At 41.5% G+C, this 22,839-nt stretch overlaps 1 protein-coding gene across 1 annotated transcript; it reads right to left on the reverse strand.

The window, feature by feature from the left end:
- Positions 1–1,289: 1,289 nt before the first annotated feature.
- On the reverse strand, positions 1,290–17,345 carry LOC138960891 (uncharacterized). Its single transcript, XM_070332526.1, has 5 exons — positions 17,194–17,345; positions 15,304–15,410; positions 13,872–13,908; positions 6,660–6,768; positions 1,290–1,567 (listed from the first exon to the last, which is right to left on the reverse strand). Exons 2-5 carry the CDS (start codon positions 15,346–15,348, stop codon positions 1,408–1,410), a joined length of 351 nt encoding a protein of 116 aa, XP_070188627.1. The 5' UTR covers positions 15,349–15,410; positions 17,194–17,345; the 3' UTR covers positions 1,290–1,407.
- Positions 17,346–22,839: the final 5,494 nt, after the last annotated feature.

Here is a 22,839-nt window from a genome sequence, read left to right on the forward strand (position 1 = left end):
TCCTTGTCGGTTCCTGATTCCAAAAACATATAGATATGATATGTTTGGATTAAAAACACGCTCAGAAAGTTAAAACAAAAGAGAGGTAAAGAAAAGCGTGCTATGCAGCACAGCGCAACCACTACCGCGCTTAACAGGCTCGTTAATTGTAATGCCTTTTGCACGAGCGACGGACTACGGTCATTGTGAAAAAAAGGCAGTGCGTTCAGTTTCATTCTGTGAGTTCCACAGCTTGAATAAATGTAGTAATTTCGTCTTACGCGACTTGTTTTTAACTGTTTCTGTCTTTTATTGTCTCTGTACCTATTTCAGTCTACCCCCTCTCCGTCATTCCTCCGCCTCTCTCTGTCTCTGTCTCTGTCTGTCTGTCTGTCTGTCTGTCTCTCTCTCTATCTCTCTCTCTATATATATATCTCTCTCTCTCTCTTTCTCTCTGTCTTTCTCTCTGTCTTTCTCTCTCTCTCTCTCTGTCTTTCTCTCTCTCTCTCTCTCTGTCTTTCTCTCTCTCTCTCTGTCTTTCTCTCTCTCTCTCCTCTCTCTCTTGTTGACCCTCCCGATAACCCCCAACCAACCACAATGCCCCTGCCCTATACCAAAGCTATTATTTTAAGCACATATCCCTTCAACATGTATGCCTGATTTTGAACCCATCGCGATACACAACCATTTCATTAGGCCTAAAAAAAAATAGGTGTGGTTACGGTAACCCGACCTACCCTATTTTTTGGGGCCGACCCTATAACTTTTTATTACATAATTTTGTCAAAAAAATACCCCCAAAAACAAGTAAACGAGTGCAGAAAACGCAATGAAAGCGAAAGCGCCCGAGTCGCACACTTATTTCCCTGTCAAGTAGGTTTAATTTGTACACATTAGAAAAAAAAGTTTAAAAAAAAAAGTGATTGCTTACCTTCCTACCCTATTTTTTTAGGCTATGTTACCGTAACCACACCTATTATTTTTTTGGGCCTTAGAAAACACCCCGCCTTCTTCCGTTGACGTCAAATGCCCATTCTATAACTTGACATTCCCACAACGAATGTGTCACTCACTGTCACGATCATCAACTTGCGTCAATCCCTTTTGAACTTTCAACAGCATGTGTGTGTGTGGGTGTGTGGGTGTGGGTGTGTGTGGGTGTGGGTGTGTGTCCATCCATCCATCCATCCATCAATCAATCCAACCATCCATCTATCCATCCATCTATCCATCCAACCAACCATCCATCCATCCATCCATTCAACAATCAATCCGTCCAACCGTCCATCTATCCATCAAACAAAACGATGTTGCGAGTGTACCAACGTTTACTTTCGTTAAAAAAGTAAGTGAGTATAATACATACTCCTAAGTGAACGACGATTTTGATCAAGAATATCCTATTTTCTTCTATTGTGTCTTTTGCTGTTAAATGGTTGCTGCTACTTCATCTGGGGTTTGACACTCTGCATCACGCTGTTTGGCGGCGTCCTGGAGAAGTTTTTTCACATACACAGCCATGGGCTTATTCACCTCATTGCACTCAAGGAACATCTCAAGCAGGCAATCTTCTTGTGCCATCAGCCACCTGAAACACAATTTTGTCCCGTTTTTGACTTTCAAAAAATGTATTTTTCCGCATAAAGTATAAAAAATACAATGGTGTACACTCTTTGACTGAATTTTATGTTCCTTATATTGTAAATGTTTCGAAAATGTTTCTTTCCACATAAAGTAAAACATTACTCTCTACACCGTTTGACTGCAATTCATGTATGTTAATTCCGTATATGGTACATGTTTCAACAATGTTTCTTTCCACATAAAAGTAAAATACAATTGTGTACACTCTTGTACTGCAATTAATGTATGTTCCGTATATGGTACATGTTTCAGTGGAAAGAAACATTTATGAAATTCACAAATGTTTCTTTCCACACAAAAGTAAAATACAAGTGTGTACACTCTTTGACAGCATTTTCCTCATCTGGTCCATGCTTTAAAACATTTCCACATACAAGTTAAACACAACTCTGTACACCCTTTGACTGCAATTAAAGTATGTTCCTTATTATAGTGCATGTTCCAAAACATGTTCTTTCCGCATAAAGTAAAACACAATGGGTACACTCTTTGACTGCAATGTTTATTCCTTCTAAAGTAAACGATTCACTTTTTTATTTACATGGTTTGTGGCTTGGGGAAACCATGCTATAACTTTGTGTGCATGCGATTAAGAAGGATTTACCATTGTATAAGCCTTAATTGAACCCCTTCTGGTGCCCCACTAGACAGAAACAAGTCTCTGGATTCCCTTTGTAAGTTGTTTATTTATTTATATGGGAGATTTATATCGCGTTTGACGTTCTCTAAGCGCTTTACATATTAATTTCTGCCGTGTGAAATTGAATTTTTTACACAATATATCACTCATTTACATCGGCCAGTAAATCTCAAGCCATTACGGCGAATATTTACTTTTCACGGCTTATTATTCCAAGTCACACGGGTATTTGGTGGATTTGGTTTATCTATGCCTATACAATTTTGCCAGGAAAGACCCTTTTGTCAATCGTGGGATCTTTAACGTGCACACCCCAATGTAGTGTACACGAAGGGACCTCGGTTTTTCGTCTCATCGGAAAGACTAGCACTTGAACCCACCACCTGGGCTAGGAAAGGGGGAAGAAAATTGCTTACGCCCCGACCCAGAGTCGAACTCGCAACCTCTCGCTTCCGAGGCAAGTGCATTTACCACTCGGCCACCCAGTCTTACGTTAACAATTCTTCTTCTTCTTCAGCGTTCGACGATGGCTGTGTCTAGATTCTTTGGCCCGTGATGTTGACGAAGTGGGCTGTGTTTAGTTAACAATAAAAGGTCAAGGTCATCCAAGGTCATGCAACACAAAGCTGTAAATTCAAGACATAGGAAGTACAATGGTGCTTATTGGCTCTTTCTACCATGAGATATGGTCACTTTTAGTGGTTCACTACCTTATTTTGGTCACATTTCATAAGGGTCAAAGTGACCTTGACCTTGATCATATGTGACCAAATGTGTCTCATGATGAAAGCATAACATGTGCCCCACATAATTTTTAAGTTTGAAACCGTTATCTTCCATAGTTCAGGGTCAAGGTCACTTCAAAATATGTATACAATCCAACTTTGAAGAGCTCCTGTGACCTTGACCTTGAAGCAAGGTAAACCAAACTGGTATCAAAAGATGGGGCTTACTTTGCCCTATATATCATATATAGGTGAGGTATTCAATCTCAAAAACTTCAGAGAAAATGTGAAAAATGTGAAAAATAGCTGTTTTTTAGACAACATTTATGGCCCCTGCGACCTTGACCTTGAAGCAAGGTCAAGATGCTATGTATGGTTTTTGGGGCCTTGTCATCATACACCATCTTGCCAAATTTGGTACTGATAGACTGAATAGTGTCCAAGAAATATCCAACGTTAAAGTTTTCCGGACGGACGGACGGACGGACGACTCGGGTGAGTACATAGACTCACTTTTGCTTCGCATGTGAGTCAAAAATACAATGGTGTACACTCTTTGACTGAATTTTATGTTCCTTATATTGTAAATGTTTCGAAAATGTTTCTTTCCACATAAAGTAAAACATTACTCTCTACACCGTTTGACTGCAATTCATGTATGTTAATTCCGTATATGGTACATGTTTCAACAATATTTCTTTCCACATAAAAGTAAAATACAATTGTGTACACTCTTGTACTGCAATTAATGTATGTTCCGTATATGGTACATGTTTCAGTGGAAAGAAACATTTATGAAATTCACAAATGTTTCTTTCCACACAAAAGTAAAATACAAGTGTGTACACTCTTTGACAGCATTTTCCTCATCTGGTCCATGTTTTAAAACATTTCCACATACAAGTTAAACACAACTCTGTACACCTTTTGACTGCAGTTAAAGTATGTTCCTTATTATAGTGCATGTTCCAAAACATGTTCTTTCCGCATAAAGTAAAACACAATGGGTACACTCTTTGACTGCAATGTTTATTCCTTCTAAAGTAAACGATTCACTTTTTTTTAATTTACATGGTTTGTGGCTTGGGGAAACCATGCTATAACTTTGTGTGCATGCGATTAAGAAGGATTTACCATTGTATAAGCCTTAATTGAACCCCTTCTGGTGCCCCACTAGACAGAAACAAGTCTCTGGATTCCCTTTGTAAGTTGTTTATTTATTTATATGGGAGATTTATATCGCGTTTGACGTTCTCTAAGCGCTTTACATATTAATTTCTGCCGTGTGAGATGAAATTGTTTACACAATATAAAATTATCACGCATTCACATCGGCCAGTAAATCTCAAGCCATTACGGCGAATATTTACTTTTCACGGCTTATTATTCCAAGTCACACGGGTATTTGGTGGATTTGGTTTATCTATGCCTATACAATTTTGCCAGGAAAGACCCTTTTGTCAATCGTGGGATCTTTAACGTGCACACCCCAATGTAGTGTACACGAAGGGACCTCGGTTTTTCGTCTCATCGGAAAGACTAGCACTTGAACCCACCACCTGGGCTAGGAAAGGGGGAAGAAAATTGCTTACGCCCCGACCCAGAGTCGAACTCGCAACCTCTCGCTTCCGAGGCAAGTGCATTTACCACTCGGCCACCCAGTCTTACGTTAACAATTCTTCTTCTTCTTCTTCTTCAGCGTTCGACGATGGCTGTGTCTAGATTCTTTGGCCTGTGATGTTGACGAAGTGGGCTGTGTTTAGTTAACAATAAAACATGGTGCAATCTATTTGGATAATAGAGCTCGTCAGCTATTATTTATGGAATATGTATAGTGCGCCAAGTGAAATGAAGAGAGAATTGGCAATGTCACAGACGTAATAATCTGTTTGGCTTTTCAAGAACTAAAAAAATAAACGTCCTCAGTGCTGTGACTGTCACGTACATCTCATTAGTTTAAACCCATCCTGCTCCCGCATTTTGACCGTACTTGCAAACTCAGTTATAAATCTATAACTATTATTTTGCTGATATATTTGTCTGTGATATTTTCAGAGTGTGTTGAAACAATTAAGTGTGAAAAATTAGAGAATTCTATTGGACTGACTTTATAATACAGACAAAACAAACTCAGTTACAGTTCTCGTGACAAAACAGGAACAATGATACACTGTTCCGGATGACAGATAGCTAACGATTTGGTCAAGCTTTGATGGGATGGTCGAAAGGCCACACATGTTTAATGAGAAACGACACCGACTAAACACACCAAGACGTCTCTTCTTGGCCTTCTCACGTCAAAAGCGAAACAAAGTTCAATAAGACGTCATATTGCAAAACATATCGTCACGCTAACATTCCGTTACTTCTTCTGCGTGGCCTCGGAGGAACTGAAAAAATATGTCTGGAACGAATTTTATCTCGGTGACTTCGTCAAATCAGCAGCAGAAATTAACGCGTAAGGCCCCCGCCAGGCTTTGCATGTATCAGTGTCGTGTATCATTAAACATATTTTCCTTCCTGTGTATACATATGTCAAAGGCAGAATGATGTCAGAGCGGTCATGTCAGCCATCCTAGATCTGTTGGGGATGTAAAGGCACACAACTCACCGTGATAACAGTGCGGCTCTCCATCTTAGATCTGTTGGGGATGTAAAGGCACACAACTCACCGTGATAACAGTGCGGCTCTCCATCCTAGATCTGTTGGGGATGTAAAGGCACACAACTCACCGTGATAACAGTGCGGCTCTCCATCCTAGATCTGTTGGGGATGTAAAGGCACACAACTCACCGTGATAACAGTGCGGCTCTCCATCTTAGATCTGTTGGGGATGTAAAGGCACACAACTCACCGTGATAACAGTGCGGCTCTCCATCTTACATCTGTTGGGGATGTAAAGGCACACAACTCACCGTGATAACAGTGCGGCTCTCCATCCTAGATCTGTTCGGGATGTAAAGGCACACAACTCACCGTGATAACAGTGCGGCTCTCCATCTTAGATCTGTTGGGGATGTAAAGGCACACAACTCACCGTGATAACCGTGCGGCTCTCCATCTTAGATCTGTTGGGGATGTAAAGGCACACAACTCACCGTGATAACAGTGCGGCTCTCCATCCTAGATCTGTTGGGGATGTAAAGGCACACAACTCACCGTTATAACAGTGCGGCTCTCCATCTTAGATCTGGCCAGGCTTCTTTAAGACCACCCCTCTACATGCATTCATACACAATATCAATACTCTGCTTTTCTCTCTTTATCTCTAAAAAACCACACCCAAGAATACATACACTCTCACACACACACACACACACACACACACACACACACACACACACACACACACTCACACACACACACACACACACACACACACACACACACACAACATCAACAACAACAAAACAGTGACAACAACAACAACAGCGACAACAACAACAACACCAACAACAACAACAACAATACCGCCACCACCACCACCACCACCAACAACAACAACAACAACAACAACAACAACAACAACAACAACAACAAACAAGCAAAATACAAGCAAAACATAAAAAGGAAAATGCTCAACAAGCCTTGTCCTTTAAAATAAAAAAATACAAAGCAGCAGTCGAATGACCGTTCAAGCAAAGTATCGCTTCATGGACTCAACACTCACGGACAACCGCCTTCTTCGAGATGGCTGGTCTTTTCGTCGCAAGTCGAGGTGATGTCTGCCACGACTGAGGGACACACCGCTCTTTTAACATCCCTGGCCATCACCACGCCTGCACACAAAAAGTATACGTTATTTTTGTTTTTGATAAAAATATGACATTTTGCATAGTCCGAGACAGTCAGTGTTCCTCCGACACCGCGCCAGCGGTCTAGGTGAACAATGACTGTCGAAAATACAAATAACAGTTTTGTATCGATCGATTTTTAGTAAGAATTCCTTTGATGTGGGGTGAACGCCCTCAAACTTGCTGCCTAAGTATGAATTTTTGTCGGACTCGAAGACGAGAATTCGAATGTTTATTCGATACATTCACTGGTATTGAAATTACTAAACATTTCAAATCGAAAATCAGACAGGCTCCTAGCATTTCAAAAATAAGAATCAAACAAGACGCTTAAAGCGAAATTAAGACATTTAGTCAAACTGTCGGACTCGCATAATAAAACGAGCGCACTGCATTTCTTTTTTAACCAAGATAATATTTTTTTTGACACAAGAAAGCGCTGACGCATTTACTTTAAAAAGAATCCTAAAACATAAGCCTACTAATAATTGGGCAAAGTCTACTTTTGAAAGTCAACTTCTCGAGGTTTACCGCACAAAATTTCGGCACTGAACTGTTGGTAAAAAGATTTAGCCAAGTCTTCGCCAAGTCTTCTTCTTCTTCTTCTGCGTTCGTGGGCTAAAACTCCCACGTACACTCGTGTTTTTGCACGTGTGGAATTTTACGTGTATGGCCGTTTTTACCCCGCCATTAAGGCAGCCATACGCCGCTTTCGGAGGAAGCATGCTGGGTATTTTCGTGTTTCTATAACCCACCGAACTCTGACATGGATTACAGGATCTTTTCCGTGCGCACTTGGTCTTGTGCCTGCGTGTACACACGAAGGGGGATAAGCCACTAGCAGGTCTTAACATAAGTTGACCTGGGAGATCGGAAAAATCTCCACACTTAACACACCAGGCGGCCGCGGCCGGGATTCGAACCCCCGACCTTCCGATTAAGAGGCCGACGTCTTACCACCCAGCCACAGCGCCCGTCTTTCGCCAAGTCAACTTCGGGCTTCATTGAGGAAGGCCTTAACCAGGTGGTTTTGATGTCTAGCTAATCATGACAAACATTCCAGTGTAGAAACTCTGAAGAAATATTCTTGGATGATCGCCTAGTCAAGATCAGTGTTATACTTTCTGAAAAAGATCAATTCTTTTGACTTGAAATAATTGAACGTTTTGAAAAGTTAAAACAAATCTGTTTTACGGAACTTTCAGCTTTTTTTCGTTGGACATTGATATGTTAAAATAAGAATAATGTGACGCATACAAAGTTACAAACTTACCAACAACAAAGAGCAGAATCAACGAACGACACAACATTTTTGTTAAACGTCTGCAATGGAATGCAAATAAAGTCAAGCTCTGCTGTCAATGGACGATTCAGTGACCAACGAAGTTTACCCTGGAGCCCCGGCCAAGCTATATTTATACAAATACAATGATAAGCAGATAATAACATGTATACAAGATGATTAAATTCCGGCAGGATTGAAGTCATCATTCTGAAAATATATCAAGATCCTGTCTGTTGATGAAGTTAAACACGTATGAATGTGACTGTTAAGTCACCGTTCGAATTACCCAATTTGAATCGACTTTCAGCTGACTTTTTTGCACTGACAGGCTGCCGCCATGTCACCAGCGCTTTTATATTTTATTGCCATTTTAGTGTACAATAATTATGACTATTTGACCAATCATGACTGATTCTAGGGGACCCATTTTATGTTTTATTGTAGTGCACCATGTGACTATTTGACCAACCATGACTGATTCTAGGGGGCCCGTTTTATGTTTTATTGTAGTGCACCATGTGACTATTTGACCAACCATGACTGATTCTAGGGGGCCCGTTTTATGTTTTATTGTGGTGCACCATGTGACTATTTGACCAACCATGACTGATTCTAGGGGGCCCGTTTTATGTTTTATTGTTGTGCACCATGTGACTATTTGACCAACCACGACTGATTCTAGGGGGCCCGTTTTATGTTTTATTGTAGTGCACCATGTGACTATTTGACCAACCATGACTGATTCTAGGGGGCCCGTTTTATGTTTTATTGTAGTGCACCATGTGACTATTTGACCAACCACGATTGATTCTAGCTAGGGGGCCCGTTTTATGTTTTATTGTAGTGCACCATGTGACTATTTGACCAACCATGACTGATTCTAGGGGGCCCGTTTTATGTTTGATTGTGGTGCACCATGTGACTATTTGACCAACCATGACTGATTTTAGGGGGCCCGTTTTATGTTTGATTGTAGTGCACCATGTGACTATTTGACCAACCATGACTGATTCTAGGGGGCCCGTTTTATGTTTGATTGCCAACTTAGTGCACCATGTCACTGTTTGACAATCATGACTAATTCTATGTGTCCCGTTCAATGTTTTAGCGGTCAGGCCAGGACCCTGTTTCATCATTCTAAAAATAACAAAGACAAACTAAACGTTTGAATTAAACATACCTGGATGACTTATTCAAAGGAATGTCATTTCTTATTTTTAACAATAAAACACTTAACCGTGTTGAAACACCGAAAAGCCACCTTTGTCGGTTGGTTTGTGTGAACAGAATGGCAAGGTACCATACGCACCCTCTCTCTCTGAATGCCATTATGCTGTGTTCAACTCGCTTGAACATTGCATGATCAGAGTTCTGAATAATCAAATGAAATTGCGTAACTACGTTTACGTTTTAAATCATTTTCTGTTTGTGCATGTGGCCCTATATGCAATGAAACATTTGTCTAACGACTTTGAAAATGTCCCCATAAAAACGGTTGCATCCATTCCGTGATGACGTGGGCGTTTCGCTTGATACCGCCCGTGGTGTATGGATACCAGACATGATAATAATATCAACATCTAAATGCAGGATAATCTTTACAGCCATCTGCTATACATGTCTGTTATCATTTGCTTACAGTCAGCATATTATATATGAGTCGTATATTACTTAAAGGTCTCACAAGCCGTTTCTGAAAGATGCAGTGCAGGACACAGCGATAAACAACGAGAACTATTTATCATTCCAAAGTACATCCCTTGATGATAACGATACGATAATAAGAGTCGTAGAGCTAAACTTTGTTTGCGTGTTATGGGGCATTACGTTATCCATGATGGCGTCAGAATTTTGCGTTTTCGGGTCATAGTGCATATAACTTTAGTGTTTGCTACGAGCACAGACTACTAAGCTGCACAAATAAAGCATTTAAGCATTGTGTGATGTACCGTGAATATTACGGTATGAATTTGGTATGTTTTTACTCTGCGACAGTCGAGATAACCTGTAAATTGTAACTTTATCCCCATTTCGTAAGAATCTGCATGTACTAGCATGCTAGAGTTGTATTAGTAGCGCTCCAGGAAAACATAAAAAATGTTAAAAAAACCATATGTTGGAGTGCACACATATCCACACAGAGGTGTTTTTTTTCGAATTAAGCTTATTTTTTACTTTTGATTGTACGTGACTGTGGATGGTACGTACAGATTACTTAGACATGCTTTTTTGCATTTGTGTTTGAAAAATACCACTCGTTAAGACGAGATAAACGAATGTTTCTGGTGATTTATTAAAGTATTAATGCACCCTATTCATGGAATATAAATGGTGGTTATTCCCTTCAAACTCGCAAAAACGTTCAACCCAAAAAGGCCGCGTCAGACTTCATTAATGGTCGTCGTGAGTAGAGGTAAACAAAATACAAGTGGCAGCTACATTTGTAATATATCTACAAATAAAATCTCTTAGAGATAAGACTGTCATTTGTCATTAATATAAATTATATCTACCAAGCATAAGAGTATATAATTATTCACATTGAATTGAAGTGTGAGATAGTGCTCATGCGAGTGTGTGTGTGTGTGTGTTTGTGTGTGTGTTATGCGTGTGTATATGTGTGTGTGTATGTGTATGTGTGTGTGTGTGTATGTGTGTGTGTGGGGGTGTGAGGGGGGAGTTATCTCTCTCTCTATCTCAGGGCCGTAGCAGCCCTACCGGCCACTCCGGCCATGGCCGGACCAGTTTTTTGTAAAAAAAAAAAAAAATCGCCTTCATAAGCTTCAGCGCTGTGTTAGGAGGAAGGAGGGGTCGTGACTTAGATCGCACAATGACAGCGTTAAGCGAGAAATTGTCACTAATTGACATTCACAAGTGAAGACTATAGATCTAAATCTAAAGTAAAACTAAAAGGCAAACTGCGTATGCACCGACTGAGACGCATTACTGATCCACTGAGCCATCGCGTTTTGCACTGAAGAGACATCTGAGTTATCTACCTTAGTTCACGTTTTTCGTTTCCCGGGAAAAGTACCTTTTTATTTTTTTTATGGCCGGACCACTTTTAGGAGCTGACTGTGCTACGGCACTGTATCTCCCTCTCTTTCACTCTCAATCTCTATCTATCTCTCTCTCTCGCTTATCTTTCGTAATTATTTTACGTTTGTATATATATATGTATTTAAGATTAGAATAGTCCCTCTCTGGGCGAGGGCTGGTTGAAAAGAAGCTCGTTTATATTGCTTATGCCACAACCCTCGTAAAATAAAATTTGATTTGATTAGATTTGATTTGATCTCTCTCTCAATCTCTTTCTCTCTCTCTCTCTCTCTCTCTCTCTCTCTCTCTCTCTCTCTCTCTCTCTCTCTCTCTCTTGTGTGTGCACCTGTTGAGTTTAATTTATATGCAATGTTAACCGTTTGTTCACACCCCTTCATAAGGGGCTATGACCTATTGAATAAAATAATTATCTGCGTCTGTGTCTGCGTCTCTCTCTCTCTCTCTCTCTCTCTCTTTCATTCTCTCTCTCTCTCTCTCTCTCAATCTTTCTCTCTCTTTCATTCTCTCTCTCTCTCTCTCCCTCTCTCTCCCTCTCTCTCTCTCTCTCTCTCTCTCTCTCTCTCTCTCTCTCTCTCTGCCACCACAGATGACTCTCTGCCACCACAGATGACAAATAGCAACACATGCATTTTACAGCAGGGTTTCATGAAGCGCGCGTAAAAGGGGAATCCCCGGGAGTGCCCATTGCTTGATACAATTTATAAAAATGAAAATGTAACAAAACCCAAAAAAGTGGCTATGTGTCGGTAGGCTTGATATTTATCACTCGTATCATAAAAGTATTTGAAGTGACTTCCACAAGCAGCGAAAACGCAGAAATGGCTATTTTGACCCATTTGACCAGACAGTACCGACCAACCAGACACTATCTTAACACACGTTCGTCTCCGCGAAGGATATCTATGCAAACGTATAGTACTTACTGAATCTTGTTTCTTCCATTTTGATAGTAAACATAACAAATCTGTATATTTTTGAATTCAGTAGATTATGAACATGTGATTTTAATGACAATACGAATACGAATACGAATACGAATACTTTATTATCTCATACAGAGAAATTTCAATGTGGTGCACATTAAAAGACAAAACAAATAATAAGACAACAGATAAAAATACCATACAAAGCATACTACACTCGCGCACGCATATGTACACTAACAGGAATAGTAACATGATTCCAAATAGGTTAATTGCCGTCAGCTTTAGCTAAAAGTTTACCGCTAAAAACTATCATTATCACAGGACTAGATATGTCATTGAACAATATTTATCACAGGACTAGTCATTCGAGGGTTATCACACTCAGCATAAGGGTGCACATCAAAGAATATAAAAAATATTCATCACATAAATCAGTGCATATGTTCACCGGCACACATACTAGTTTTAATTAACTTAGGTATTTAAAAAGCCAATTGACTTTGGAATAAAACTGTTCTTAGTTCTGAGCGTGCGGAATCTGGGAGTGCGGAGGCGACGTCCTGAGGGCAGGACCTCAAAGTGGTGAGCGATCACATGACTACTATCCTGGATGATGCAGCGGGCCTTTCGCACCACACGTCGTTCATACAGCACAGTCAGTCAATTTTGTAATTACTTTAAGGAGAAAACTAATTTACTAATTGTCAAGCTTCCAAACAAAATGCAGGACCATAGTCCGTACTTCGTCGAAGATTGCTTGACCAAAATGTTGAAAAATCAATCAATATGAGGGACTGGGTGGCCGAGTGGTAACGCACTTGCGCTCGGAAGCGAGAGGTTGCGAGTTCGACCCTGGGTCAGGGCGTTAGCAATTTTCTCCCCCCTTTCCTAACCTAGGTGGTGGGTTCAAGTGCTAGTCTTTCGGATGAGACGAAAAACCGAGGTCCCTTCGTGTACACTACATTGGGGTGTGCACGTTAAAGATCCCACGATTGACAAAAGGGTCTTTCCTGGCAAAATTGTATAGGCATAGATAAAAATGTCCACCAAAATACCCGTGTGACTTGGAATAATAGGCCGTGAAAAGTAGGATATGCGCCGAAATGGCTGCGATCTGCTGGCCGATGTGAATGCGTGATGTATTGTGTAAAATAATTCCATCTCACACGGCATAAATAAATCCCTGCGCCTTGAATATGTGCGCGATATAAATTGCATAAAATAAAAAAATAAAAAAATAAAAATAAATCCCTGCGCTTAGAACTGTACCCACGGAATACGCGCGATATAAGCCTCATATTGATTGATTGATTGAAAAATGAGAGCGTGACAGTGCCGTCAAAACTTTCACTAAACGCCGGATATGACCTCATCAAAAATAGTTATAAAAAAAAGAAAGAAAACGTCTGGGTATATTATACTCAAGAACTCTCAAGTTTCATGAAGATCGGTCCAGTTGTTTTCACTGAATCTATAAACACACACACACACACACACACACACACACACACACACACACACACACACACACACACACACACACACACACACACACACACACACACACACACACACACATAGACCTCCACTCTCGTCTCGATTCTTAGTCTATGTTAGAATATTTAGTCAACACTTGACTGAATTAAAACCAGGACCGCTTTCCGTTTTCCAAACTTGAAATCACTCTCTTTTACAAACTATTTCTGTCTGAATTGCACGGCCTATTTAAACGAAATGGGTATACCTATCAGAAAAGACCTTATAAAGTCATGATTTCTGTTTGTAATTAATGATGTTTTATGAGAAAATATACTTACCCGCACTAATGAAGACCTGAGTATCCAGGCGGAACACCTGAAAGACATCAGAAGCAAAGAAAAATAAATATTTGATTTTGTGCCTGCTGCAAAACCTCAATGTCTGTCAAGGACTTATCATCACATTGCGCATCAACAACCTGAAAACAACAACACGGATTTAAAGTAAAACAAGGTGCACTGTGGGTAGGAACCGTAATTATGTTTGTAGTATCATCATCATCAACAGCAGCAGAAGCATCATCATCTTCAACAATGTCAACGTCGTTGTTGTTGTTGTCATCGTTATGACCATGAGTAATGGTAACCTCAAGCCAACCAGATTTCCCTTGAAAGACGCAGCCCTGTAACCTCAAGCCAAACAGTTTCCCCTTCAAAGACTCAGCTATGAGACCATTCTAGAAGAAAAAATGATCTACTTTCTTTCTTCTGTCAATCGGTGCAAATGTATGGAACGCAAACACTGACTTTTTATCCAGAAAATGAGCAAATCTAACGAAAATATCTGCTTTTGATTGGCTCTACCAACAATACGGATCGTGTTTTTGATTGGCTCTACCAACAATACGGATCGTGCTTTTGATTGGCTCTACCAACAATACGGATCGTGTTTTTGATTGGCTCTACCAACAATACGGATCGTGTTTTTGATTGGCTCTACCAACAATACGGATCGTGTTTTTGATTGGCTCTACCAACAATACGGATCGTGCTTTTGATTGGCTGTACCAACAATACGGATCGTGCTTTTGATTGGCTCTACCAACAATACGGATCGTGTTTGTCATTGCGAGGTCCTTTCCTGGATGTTTTGATGTCATTCTGTTTAGGTACTGGTGAATCATAACTGAATTATAAGAATATGATTGAGAGGTTTTTTTTGTTTTTTTTTGTGGATAAGTTTTCACGGTAAGTGGAATGCGAAGAGAGTGAGCCAAAAGATGCGAGTGGATGGAAGTATGGTATTTGATTAAACGCCCAACGGACCACAATGGTGTGCTTGGCAAAACAAAACAATGCAATATTTAACCTTATGACGGCATCCAAAGTATGAGGATATCTTTTATCGAAACGTGACCGGCTACCAGTCTGAATCTCTGTTGCTTTTGTGCAAATGCATGTCCGATTACGCGAAATGTTCCACAACAAGGAGAAATTCGTTCTTGGAATTAGTTAAAAAAAGGTTTCAGTTTCTTTTCCTCTTTCAATGACATGACGGAACGCAGCACGCAGCGCATATAAGGCCTATTTTAGAAGCAGACGGCCAGTTTTCCTACTCAACAAACAGATAGACTGCTCACGTTGCAAAATTCAAAATCAAGAAGCAAGAACGTGATGCAGATAGTGAACCTAGCTTAGGAAATCGTCATGTTGCCGACAAACCATTCTTGTGTTTGTGGGTTTTATTTAGATTTCAACGGCAAATACTTACGAAGAGAAGCAGCACAGCGACGATGGCTACAGTAGTTGACTTCATGGTGGTCAGACAGCCAAATAAACTCTCCCTCACTCGTCCCGGACACACTAGGTAGTTTCAAACTGCAGCGACCAAAAACAACAAATCAGTAAACAAATACAAATTCATGTACACGATGAACACACACCAAAATACTAGAGCTCCGTTGTCATTAAGATACATCCGTCTCTGGCAGAATCAAACCAAACGAGAAAAGCCTGTTTCGTGAGATCCATTTCGGAAATCCCGCTGTCTGATTATGATAAGAATTTGTCTTCAGGACTGCAGAAGTGTTGTAGAGAACAAACGAAAATGTCAATCACTTAAAACATAGTTAGTTTGCACCGGGACAATTTCTTTGTCTCATTTACTGTGAACACGCTTACGTGTGCTATGTTATTACTACTGATGCAGGTGTCGATCGCTAGAGCGGTCAAGAACGTGTTTTTTTCGTCAATCTGTTGTGGGTATTATGACCAAAAGCGCTGTATTTCAGCAATGACTCATTGGATTGCTTTAAAACTGTGAGAATATTTTACCGACATACCAGACGTACATGTAAACCCTTGATTTGTAAAAATGTGAAACATTTTACAAATCACGGGGCGCGCCCCGCGATTTGTAAAATGTTTTACAAATCACGTAAATGGGCCCTATATTTTCTTGTCATCTCCAAAGTCAAGGGATCTATAAGTTGTTGTTTTTTGTTTTTTGTGTGGTCATTGCTTTATTGTCCCATCGCTGGGTAATTCGGGTCGCTTCCTCCCAGTGGAAAGCTAGCAGCAACAGAGTCGCGCTACTCCAAAGTCAAGGGATCTGTTAGAATTTGTTTTCTCCATTACTTTATTGTCCCATCGCTGGGAAATTCGGGTCGTTTCCTCCCAGTGGAAAGCTAGCAGCAACAGAGTCGCGCTACCCCAAAGTCAAGGGATCTATTAGATTTGTGTATGCTGTGATCCGGAAACAATTTTAAAAACCGTTATAGAATTGTTTGCAAGTCTACAAAACAAATGGTTTATACAAACACTGCCAAAGTGTCATTTAGGTATAAGCACTGACGTAAATTTGCAAAGCCTGTTAACACACTTGACATTGTTAGGATGAAATCTGTGCCAATGTGATGCCCAGCCAAGCGTGATCGCAGCATGTTTTCAGAGCAAGACGACGATCGCTGGCTGTGCAAAACGGCGTAAACGTTGCATTTTTATCTCATGTGTTTGCTTGACTAGCAAACGTACGCCAGGGGTTACATTCAAATGAAACTTAGGCAGTGCCTGTATGAGTCATTTGTCTGTGGACATGTGAAGTCATTAATTTGTTGGACACAAGTGGACAATCCGATGGCAGTTTGTAAAACTTTTTTTCCGGAACTATGCGTAACATTTCAACAAGTATCTCTAGCATTCCAGCAATTTTACGCGAAGTGGGACCAGTATCTTTGCACAATATTCGAACATTTTCAAAGCAATCCCCCAAAATGATTGCTGAAATTCAGCTCTTTTAGCTATGAGTACCCCTCGTAATTGACGAAACAACTCTCGATTTTGACCGCTCAAGCGATCGACACCTCCATCATTAGGAATAGCATAGCTCACAAAATACGCAAGCTGTTTTCAGTCCAACACCCCTGTAAAAATGTTTTAAAGGATTAGCATTAATCAAAAATGTTTTTTTTTCGAAACAAGTGCTTATTTGTTGGTTGAAAAATAAGGAAATGATTCAGAGAGCTTTACATGGAGAAATGTTTTTGATTACAAAATATCCTACCCCCTATTGGCCCCTCCACATCCTCACAACATCAACTGTGACGTCTCACATCATTTAAATACTGCAGTTCCACTATTCAAAGACTGAAACCGCACATACCTTGTTTGGTCTTCGAGATATCCACTCAAGTCTGCCAAGCTAAGGAGAAAACGCATAGACTTTATATTCAGCTGTCGTCACGTGCAATAAAACGGGGATCTTTGGAAAAGGGATAAACGCTGATTAGGTGGTGCAAAATGCGTCAAAAACAGTGATTACAATTGTGTTTATTTTCATCCACACAACAGCTGGAAAAATGCATATCCTAAACTGTCCACTTACCACCGTGCACACACACACACACACACACACACACACACACACACACACACACACACACACACGCGCGCACACGCACTCACACACACACATACACATACAAACAAACACCCGCCCACATACACACACAAGCACACATGCACGCACGCACGCACGCACGTACACACGGACGCACGGACACAAACACAAGCACGCACACACACTATTTTTTTAATTGGTTAGAGAAAATTCGATTAAATGACTACTTCCGTAAAATCCCTAGCAAACGCCCAGTATCTAGCAAACGCCCACCCCCCACTTTTGGCTAAAAGTTGTGCAGAGGGGTCACTACCTAGCAAACGCCCACCCCTTTTTTGCTTTAAAAATAATTTGTTTTAAGACATTCGGCCTTCTTTATCTACGATTTGTGCACACTGTTCGATGATTCGCCGGTTTTTTCTTCTTCTTTTTTTCTATCAGAGAACGTTGATCTTTATTTCTGTAAACAAACGGTGTGGGTTTTTTTCATTAAAATTGCATAAATCACATGTATCACTTTTTTTTATTCTTGTGAAAATGTGATGACACTTTATCTTGCAAAGGGGTGTATACCTAGCAAACGCCCACCCCTTACTTGTACCCGAAATCTGTGCAGAGGGGTGGTGGGCGTTTGCTAGGGATTTTACGGTACATATATAAGGTGGTAACTTATCAAATAATTTGTACGCGTTCGGACAAAAAGTGGTGGATTCAACCAGATGCACTTTGGAAATGACGCACCTTTTCCTCACCCTTATGCAGCCAGGTTCCTCTTTTTCTGCCACTCGCCGTCATGGCACGGCTTCGTGTTTATCAATTAGGTATGAGTTACCTCCCTTTCTTGAGAAAGTTCGAGATGATTAAGCAAATGGTTTAACGTCATCACTTTACGCCCTATGAGAATGAAAATGTATGCTTGCATGACAAGAGTTACCTCCCTTCCATGAATAAAAAAAACCCTAAGAGGTTGATTCAAGAACCTTCCTAAAAATTCTAGCTAATGTTGGTCATTGCTAAATCAGTTATTACCACCAACATTATTTTACCGTTTATTGTTAAATTAGTTATCTCCCTTCCTTGGGAACATTCTAGATATATATACGACCAGTGTCTGTGTGTCTGTGTGTGTGTCTGTCTGTGCGCGATGCACGGCCAAAGTTCTCGATGGATCTGCTTCAAATTTGGTGGGCTTATTCAGAGAGACCCCGGACACAACCTCATCGATGAGATTTTTCAACACGTGCTCTCAGCGCGCAGCGCTGAACCGATTTTGGTTCCACCTCAGCTATTTTGGTTCCACCTCAGCTACCCGGGCCCCCATACCGACACACCATAGCCGCTACACCACATCACAACGCCAAAGTTCTCGGTGGATCTTTTTCAAATTTGGACACCGTATTCAGCTACACCCCGGACACAATATCATCGATGAGATATTTCAACACGTGCTCTCAGCGCGCAGCGCTGAACTGATTTGGGTTTTTGTGTTCATTTCACCATTATAAGTAACTCTTCCTTATCTTCTCCAGTGTTTGGCGTTTATCTCCCTTCCTTCGTGTGGCTTTCCCGTTTGTAACTTACTATTACTATTTTTAGAATGTCACTGCGCTGTCCACTGCGCTGTCCACAACGCTTCCCTTGCACCCGTAAGTTGTTCTTACTGTCAAAGTGAAAAGGTCGAATCAATTTATAGCCACGCGAAAAATACACTCTCACCTATCTCTATATATTTATAGATACAGATATGCATATATATATACGGCTTCTCTGTGTGTGTGTGTGTGTGTTTGTGTGTGTGTGTGGGCAAAAACCTGTGTATTGTAGAGTTCTGTTTGTGATGTGGTCTAGCGGCTATTGTCTGTCTGTATGTTCTGGCATGTGAAAAGCCACAGCAGATAATATAGGGCTAAGAAATAAGCTCTAAAATTTTCAATCCCGTTTGACAGGACTTCGCCTTCAAAGGTGATTGTGGTGAACCGCCACGCTGTCTGTCTCTGTCTCGCGCCGTTCACCTCAAATTCCCGTTTCTGAGTAACTATTTTTAGAATGTCACTGCGCTGTCCAGAACGCTTCCCTTGCACCCGTAAGTTGTTCTTACTGTCAGTGAAAAGGTCGAATCAATTTATAGCCACGCGAAAAATACACTGTCATCTATCTCTATATATATATGTCGTGCCGAATTCACGTAATTGCCGATTCCGCGTAATGGGCAACATTTTTGCCCATTTCGCGTAATCGGCAAAACGCTGCCCAATACGTGAAATCGGCAGCGTTTTGCCGAAATCGCGTAAACGCCTCTAAAACTTGCCTATTTCGCGAATTCGGCAGCCGATTACGCGGAATCGGCAGCCGATTACGCGTAATGGGCAAGTTGCCCATTACGCGAAATCGGCAATAGCAAGTTAAGTGTGCGTGCGTGCGTGCGTGTGTGTGGGTGTGCGTGTGTGTGTGTGTGTGTGTGTAGGTGTGGGTGTGTGTGTGGTCGATCTCTCTCTCTCTCTCTCTCTCTCTCTCTCTCTCTCTCTCTCTCTCTCTCTCTCTCTCTCTAACAGTGTCAATGACAGTATAACAGAAAAGAACACGAGCCACACACAGAGTGAACGGTTTGTGAGCATATCCTCAGGAAATAATTGTTCTCGTGTGCCCGTATTATCAATCAAACAAGGGGCCTTAGTGATTGAAATTCACAAACAATACCAAATTTAAACTTTTAGTTTAAGCTTTCATTTTGCTGATAGCAGAGGAACAGTCAGCATGGACGGCAAGCATCGTGCGCGTTTTGATGAAAAAATGAAAAATGAACAGTTTTCCAAGTACACATTGCCCAGCGCAGACGACTACCGGTACGTGGTGAATGTCTTGTCCGGCGATGGAGATCGAAATAACAGAAACGTTAAGTTTGATCTGGTTGAAGTTGCTGGGATGAAGAGAGTGATCAAAGTAAGAGCTCTCTCTCTCTCTCTCTCTCTATCTCTCTCTCTCTGTCTCTCTCTCTCTGTGTCTCTCTGTGTCTAGAGCTCTCTGTGTCCCTCTGTGTATCTCTCTGTCTCTGTCTGTCTCTGTCTCTGTCTCTGTCTCTGTCTCTCTCTCTCTCTCTCTCTCTCTCTCTCTCTCTCTCTCTCTCTCTCTCTCTCTCTCAATTCACGAACATTGTTTTTTCTCTCAACTTTTTACGTGCTTAAGCTTGTTCGAAACGTGTGTTCATTTTGCATTGACAATCAAGTTTGTTTGTGTGACGTGTTTGTTAATGTGTCATTTTGTGTTGATCTCTCTTACACACACACACACACACACACATACACATACACACACACACACACACACACACACACACACACACACACACACACACACACACACACACACACACACACGTACAAATGTGTAAGTGTTCGCGTTCGTGAATGCAACTGAAATTAATTATAATGACATTGTGCAGACACGGAAAACGCAACAAAAAACTCCCCGGTACATCGTCACCCAAAATGAGCTATTCGACGTCCTGCTTAAGGCACATGTCAACACTGGGCACGGAGGCAAGAAAAAAAACCCAAAACAATTCTCCAAGATAAGTACGCGAACATTTCCGGTAAAATGATTTAACTGTTTTGTGTCGGCCTGTGAAACCTGCCAACGAAAAAAGGCAAATCCAAGCAAAGGCCTGGTTGTGAAACCTGTCAGGTCAAAGTCTTTCTTCGACAGAGGTCAGGTGGACCTTATCAACATGGAGTCATCCCCTGACGGCGGCTTATTCTTAATTGACATTTTCACAATGATTGGCGCTCCGTGTATCCTCCAAAGCGACAATGGTCGATAATTTGTTGCTTCAGTGGTTGACGAACTAACAAACATGAGGCAAAACCTTCGCATTGTACATGGGCGGGCTCGACATCCCCAGAGCCAGGGTTCAGTAGAGCGATCGAACGCAGATGTGAAGCAAATGCTGTTAGCGTGGACCATCGACAACGGCACCAGCAACTGGTCTGAAGGGCTCCGCTTTGTCCAGCTACAAAAGAATTCATCCCCACACAGAAATCTGCAGAACAAAACTCCATACGAGGTGTTGTTTGGGGAAAAACCGAGATTGGGTCTGCAGAAGACCTTTCTGCCTAAAGAAGTTGCAGACGTGCTGACGACAGAGGAAGAGCTGGAATCATGCCATACGAGAGATGACAGGGGCCGAGAAAGTTGATGACGAGGCCATGGCCGTACCAGAGATGACAGGGCCAGAGGGATTTACAGACGAAGCCATGGCCATACCAGAGTTGACAGAGGCGGCAGAACCCGTTGCTCAAGACGTTATGGCAGTAGACAAAGAAGATGTGGCTGCCAGTGCAGATTTAGAGACTGGAGATGAGGAATCAGCACAATCCGATTGTTCCCAGGCAGATCCCAGATCTCAAGAAGAAGAGAATGACAATACATCTGATGACCCCACAGTTGCTGAACACATGAAGAAGATAAGGGCGTGCCGAGCGGAGGCTTCACTTGGCCAAGAAAAAAGTAGCGCTTAAATGCTGTCTTCAAGCAATGCCAAACAACCCTCCCTAAACGTCGAGGACTGTGTCCTACTTCCAGTGTCTGAGTTTGACAGGGGTCGACTCGACGCCAGAAATATCCCCGGAGTTGTGTCTAAAATCACAGAACACGGCGCGTATAGGATCGCTACAAAGCACGGCGTCGTCAATACTGCTTATTCCAGAAACCAGTTACAGAAGGCAGATTGTCAAATCCTAAAGCTTCAAAATACAAACCCAGCCGTTTCTTCTTTTAGAAAAATCGCTACTAAGCATTCTGCCCAAGGTGGTCAGGGGTTTACAAAATGCGCCTGTCAGACATCCTGCAGCTCCAAGAGATGCGCTTGTAGAAAAAGCGGCACTCTCTGCCACAGTCACTGCCACCCGAAAAAACAGCAAAATTAATGTAAAAACAAAAAAAACAAGAGGCGAAGCCATCAAGGCTCACCTAAGAAATCGACAAACAGTAACACAAACTCAATCACTCCGTCACACACACACACACACACACACACACACACACACACACACACACACACACACACAGAAAGAGCATAGGTGAAACTGTGCAAGAAAGCGAGACACTAGATCTAGATCTGTCTGTCTGCATGTAGCCTACTTACAAGGACACGACTGCCAACTAGTCTCGGCGCGCTCAAAATAATAATGACCGAGACTGTCAGTACTTCCTTCGCGTGACGTCTAACCCTCTTACGTCATAATGTGACGTCAATGTAATGTGACGTCTTCAAATGTTAGAGTTTCTACCACAGACATACACACGCACAGACGCACGCACGCACGCACGCACAGACAGACAAAGTTACGATCGCATAGGCTACACTTACGTGAGCCAATTACTACCAAACTGCATGTCAGCCAAACTATAACC

This window comes from Littorina saxatilis, linkage group LG3 (assembly GCF_037325665.1).
Source record: "Littorina saxatilis isolate snail1 linkage group LG3, US_GU_Lsax_2.0, whole genome shotgun sequence".
NCBI lineage: Eukaryota > Metazoa > Mollusca > Gastropoda > Littorinimorpha > Littorinidae > Littorina > Littorina saxatilis.

Excerpts from the sequence above, each read along its gene's own strand:
- LOC138960891 (XM_070332526.1), bottom strand. The coding sequence starts at position 15,348 with ATGAAGTCAACTACTGTAGCCATCGTCGCTGTGCTGCTTCTCTTC. Across the intron at positions 13,909-15,303 it reads TCGCTGTGCTGCTTCTCTTC|GTGTTCCGCCTGGATACTCA; the intron begins GTAAGTATTTGC and ends GATGTCTTTCAG. Across the intron at positions 6,769-13,871 it reads TCAGGTCTTCATTAGTGCGG|GCGTGGTGATGGCCAGGGAT; the intron begins GTAAGTATATTT and ends TTTTGTGTGCAG.